Source organism: Gymnodraco acuticeps, unplaced genomic scaffold, assembly GCF_902827175.1.
Source record: "Gymnodraco acuticeps unplaced genomic scaffold, fGymAcu1.1, whole genome shotgun sequence".
In the NCBI taxonomy this organism is placed as follows: Eukaryota; Metazoa; Chordata; class Actinopteri; order Perciformes; family Bathydraconidae; genus Gymnodraco; species Gymnodraco acuticeps.
The window spans coordinates 558666-562864 of record NW_022991168.1 but is presented as its reverse complement, the minus strand read 5'-3'; the positions used below and the strand labels follow the sequence as shown (position 1 = coordinate 562864).

Sequence of the window (4199 nt, the reverse complement as noted above, 5' to 3'; positions counted from 1 at the left end):
TCTTTCCATCCGATGTGTGAAGCTTCAGACGACATCAGTCAGGTGACATTTCGTCATTCAAGCAGGAACCGACACCAAAGTATTGAAACAGTGGACTTCATATCAGCCGCTCATCTCCATCTTTTTCCATATTCCAGCAGTACTGCAGCTCCAGTGAATACACGTCAGTAACAGCCTGATGTTGAAGAGCAGGGACTCTCCTGGCTGCACCTCTCCATCTCTTTGACCTCTGACCCATATTGAGGAGAGCTGTCTGGAGACGAAGGTCAGGCAGAAACACATGATGTGGGAGGAACTCCAAAATACTATGTCAATAAATAAATATATTTTCAAAAAAACACTCATCTGTTTGTTCTTCATTAAACACTTGTAGACTGTTCTCTGCCTCTCACACTCCTCAGGAAGCGACAGGAAACTGAAGTAACACGTTGATTGTCAACAAATCGTTAATACAGTACATATTTAAGCATACATGTATGTGAAGGATATTAATGTGGTTCAGACCTTTACATTTTTTGATCATTGAGATGTCTTTATTGACACAAACAATCAACATGCCAAACACAACACAAACTGGTAAATACACCACATCATTTGGGAGGGAGATGATGGAAACTGACTTTGCAAATCAAACAATTCATAACAGCAGCACAAACTGCTGATATCAGGTTTTTACTTTTATCTTAAGAAAAATTGTAATATGATATATAGTTGTATTTATAAAACTCCTGCCAAACCTACACTGTGTCTGAGTTTCTAATCTTTCTGTGTTCCGTCATCGGCTCATAATAAACCAAAAAAGCCATTGTATATTTCACTGAAATATACAATGGACAAGTTTTCCTTCCTGAAAAGTCATATTTTTATATATAAATAGGTTGTATTTATTTGATAGCAAAGCTGTCAACATTCTGACAAGGTGTGTGTCCATAGTCCTGAGGCTGAACATGTGTTAGATTGACATGTCTCTCTCCCCTGTCTTCCTGCTCAGCAGCAGGTACTGGCCTCCGGCGCCTGCTTCTCCCCCCCCAGCCACACGGGGGCGCTGCTGATCTTGGCACTCTGGGCCCTGGCCTCTCTGGACTCGCCCTGCATCCCCGCCCCCTCAGTGGCCACGCGCTTGTGGATCTCCGAGGCCATGGTGAGGAAAGCCCTCTCCACATTATCAGAGCTCTTAGCACTGGTCTCCAGGAGGGGGACCTTCAGAGAGGAGGCCAGGTCCTGGGGGGGGGGGGGGGGGGGGTAGTGGAACAAAGAGTACAAATCTGTTAACAATACAGTCATACAGTGTAAACATACTCCATTCATTATTCAACTTAAAAGTATCAGCAGTAACATGTACTCATGTTTGACAACTGAGTACACACCTATTGTACATTGAAAATAAATCTCCTCAGTGTCCTTATTTATTGAGGAGTTGACATCAATAAATAAGTATATTTCAGCAATCATTTCTCATATTTCAATCCAATTATAACAAAGCAAATAAGTCTTACATTTATAAAACATTTAGCATAACAGGTTTGCTGGAAATTAAATATGATTTCTGCTCAATATCCCTGACTGTAATTACATATATAGTTTTTCCGTTCAATAATGTATTAATCCATGAATTAAAGAAATGTATTCCTACAGAGGCTTGCCGAACTGTTTAATGAAATTCTGTTCAGTATTACACTGGTTATGACCATGTCAAATTTGAAGCTATTTTTAGCACAATATACAATATAACACATCAGTACATTCATAATATTGTTATAAATAATTCAATAATAGGTTTGTGGAAATTCTCATTACAATTATATTTAAAATGACCCTGATTATGACGGTGTCAAGATTTCAGTTATTTTACTTTGTTACTCTAAATTAAACTGAAAGTTGTCAAACTTTACATTTGATACTGCTAACAATGTTGTCTCCTTTTTAAAGCAATCCATTTATTTAAATGACCATTACATGTAATAGTTTAGTTTCTAGAAGTGGAACACTGGATGTTTACCTGCGCGGTAGAGAGCTCCACCACCTTCTTACTAACCAGGTCCGACTTGTTTCCCACGAGCAGCCTGGAGACGTTCTCACAGGCGTAGCGATCGATCTCATCCAGCCACTGCTTGACGTTGTTAAAGGACTCCTGTGGAGAGAAGAGAGAGAGAAGAGAAGCAGGGGAAGAAAAGTTAATATTTAATACACTCTCTCCTACTATGTTGAGGATGATGTGCCAGAAACAATGGCTGACCTGCTCAGTGACGTCGTAGACGATGATAATGCCGTGAGCTCCCCTGTAGTAGCTGGAGGTGATGGTTCGAAACCTCTCCTGACCTGCCGTGTCCCACTGAGACACACACACACACACACACACACACACACACACACACACACACACACACACACACACACACACACACACACACACACACACACACACACACACACACACACACACACACACACACACACACACAAAGGAGGAGAGCTGCATTGAGGGATGTCCTGGGTCTGTGTACATTCTCCTATTTGTATTACATTCAATCAAAAGGAGAAAAAGCCTGAATATGACTTATTCTTTTGTCCTCTCCACTGTTAGGAGACGTTACATCACATTTCATTGAGCTGACGCTTTTATCCAAAGCGACTTACAATAAGTGCAACAACCTTAGAGAATCAAACTCCGAACAACAAGGGAAGTGCAGATATATTCACTTCAAACAAGATCATAGTTAGTGCTGGTGAATCAGTTACAAGGAAGACTGCAGTCGTGTTTCTGGGAGACTGACCTACTCCTAGCAGATGTAGCAGCTAAACTGTTGCCAGCTGAAACACAGCAATGGGGCTCAGACAACAGCTTACGTCTGTTGCTGTTACACAGGACTCTTTCTGTGATTAAAAAAAAAAGACACACCCACACCACTGACTATGCCTGATAAACAAAATCTTACAATCTGTAGTTTCACTGTTTTCCCGTCCATGTCGATGGTCCTGATCTTGAAGTCCACTCCGATGGTGGAGATGTAGCTCTCAGTGTAGGTGTCATCCTGGGGGGGTTCATTAAACAAGCAGCATTATCTTATTAAAAGTGTGTGTGTGTGTGTGTGTGTGTGTGTGTGTGTGTGTGTGTGTGTGTGTGTGTGTGTGTGTGTGTGTGTGTGTGTGTGTGTGTGTGTGTGTGTGTGTGTGTGTGTGTGTGTTACAGGCCTACCGCAAAGCGCAGCAGCAGACACGACTTTCCGACTCCAGAGTCACCGATCAGAAGAAGTTTGAACAAGTAGTCACTGTAGGAGAAACACACACACACACACACACACACACACACACACACACACACACACACACACACACACACACACACACACACACCACACACACACACACACACACACACACACACACACACACACACACACACACACACACACACACACACACACACACACACACACACACACACACACACACACACACATACACACACGGACACACACACATACATCAGATGAAAAAATAACACTCTTGTACTTGTTGTGAAAGTTATACAACAAGGCACAGTTGGGAGAAGTGCCTGTAAGAACTACAATTCCCATGAGCCACAGGGGCCTAGTGATCCAACTGCTAGAATCGTCTGTGCAGAAAATGAACAAGATGTTTTTTTTCTGTAACTAAGAGCTGTGTATACTTGTAGGTAAGTATTTGTAATGTAATATACACACATATAGTATAATATTGGTGCCTGCCCACACACTGGATTAAATCACACAGCAAGGGGAGAGTTAACGCATCAACAAACACACACAGGACTGCAGAGACCCCTGAACACTGTGTCCAGGACAAAAACAAGTACTTGAATGCTCTCCTAACTTTTTGGGTCAGCTCTCACTGTGAGGAGTGGATGTCAGTGTGTACCTGGCAGTAACACACAGCATACATGAAGAACAACACTTACTATTCAGGATTCATCATCGGAGAGGTGGCTCCTGGTGACACGACCAAATAATTCAATCCTGAAGGTGAAAACAGTCCGATTATCTCAGACTCTGTGAAGTGGTGTACTGTTTTGTATGAGTGTGTGTGGGTGTGTGTGTGTGTGTTTGTCCTTTTGGAGGGCAAATGGCAGAATAAGCTGGAGCAACCGGCTGACTGATGAGCTCTGGGATATGCGATGGCTGAGCATTATTTATTAATAAAGAGCAGCTCAGGTTACACTG

General features: G+C 42.3%; 1 protein-coding gene across 1 annotated transcript; it reads right to left on the bottom strand.

Moving 5' to 3' along the window:
• Positions 1 to 558: 558 nt before the first annotated feature.
• On the bottom strand, positions 559 to 3989 carry LOC117560692 (ras-related protein Rab-1B-like). Its single transcript, XM_034237638.1, has 6 exons — positions 3938 to 3989; positions 3197 to 3269; positions 2937 to 3032; positions 2237 to 2332; positions 2000 to 2131; positions 559 to 1221 (listed from the first exon to the last, which is right to left on the bottom strand). Exons 1-6 carry the CDS (start codon positions 3952 to 3954, stop codon positions 988 to 990), a joined length of 648 nt encoding a protein of 215 aa, XP_034093529.1. The 5' UTR covers positions 3955 to 3989; the 3' UTR covers positions 559 to 987.
• Between the last annotated feature and the right edge of the window lie 210 nt (positions 3990 to 4199).

Coding starts and splice junctions, on each gene's coding strand:
- LOC117560692 (XM_034237638.1), bottom strand. Junction 2,333..2,936: donor AAACAGTGAAACTACAGATT/GTAAGATTTTGT, acceptor TGTGTGTCTCAG/TGGGACACGGCAGGTCAGGA. Junction 1,222..1,999: donor TGGAGCTCTCTACCGCGCAG/GTAAACATCCAG, acceptor CCCCCCCCCCAG/GACCTGGCCTCCTCTCTGAA.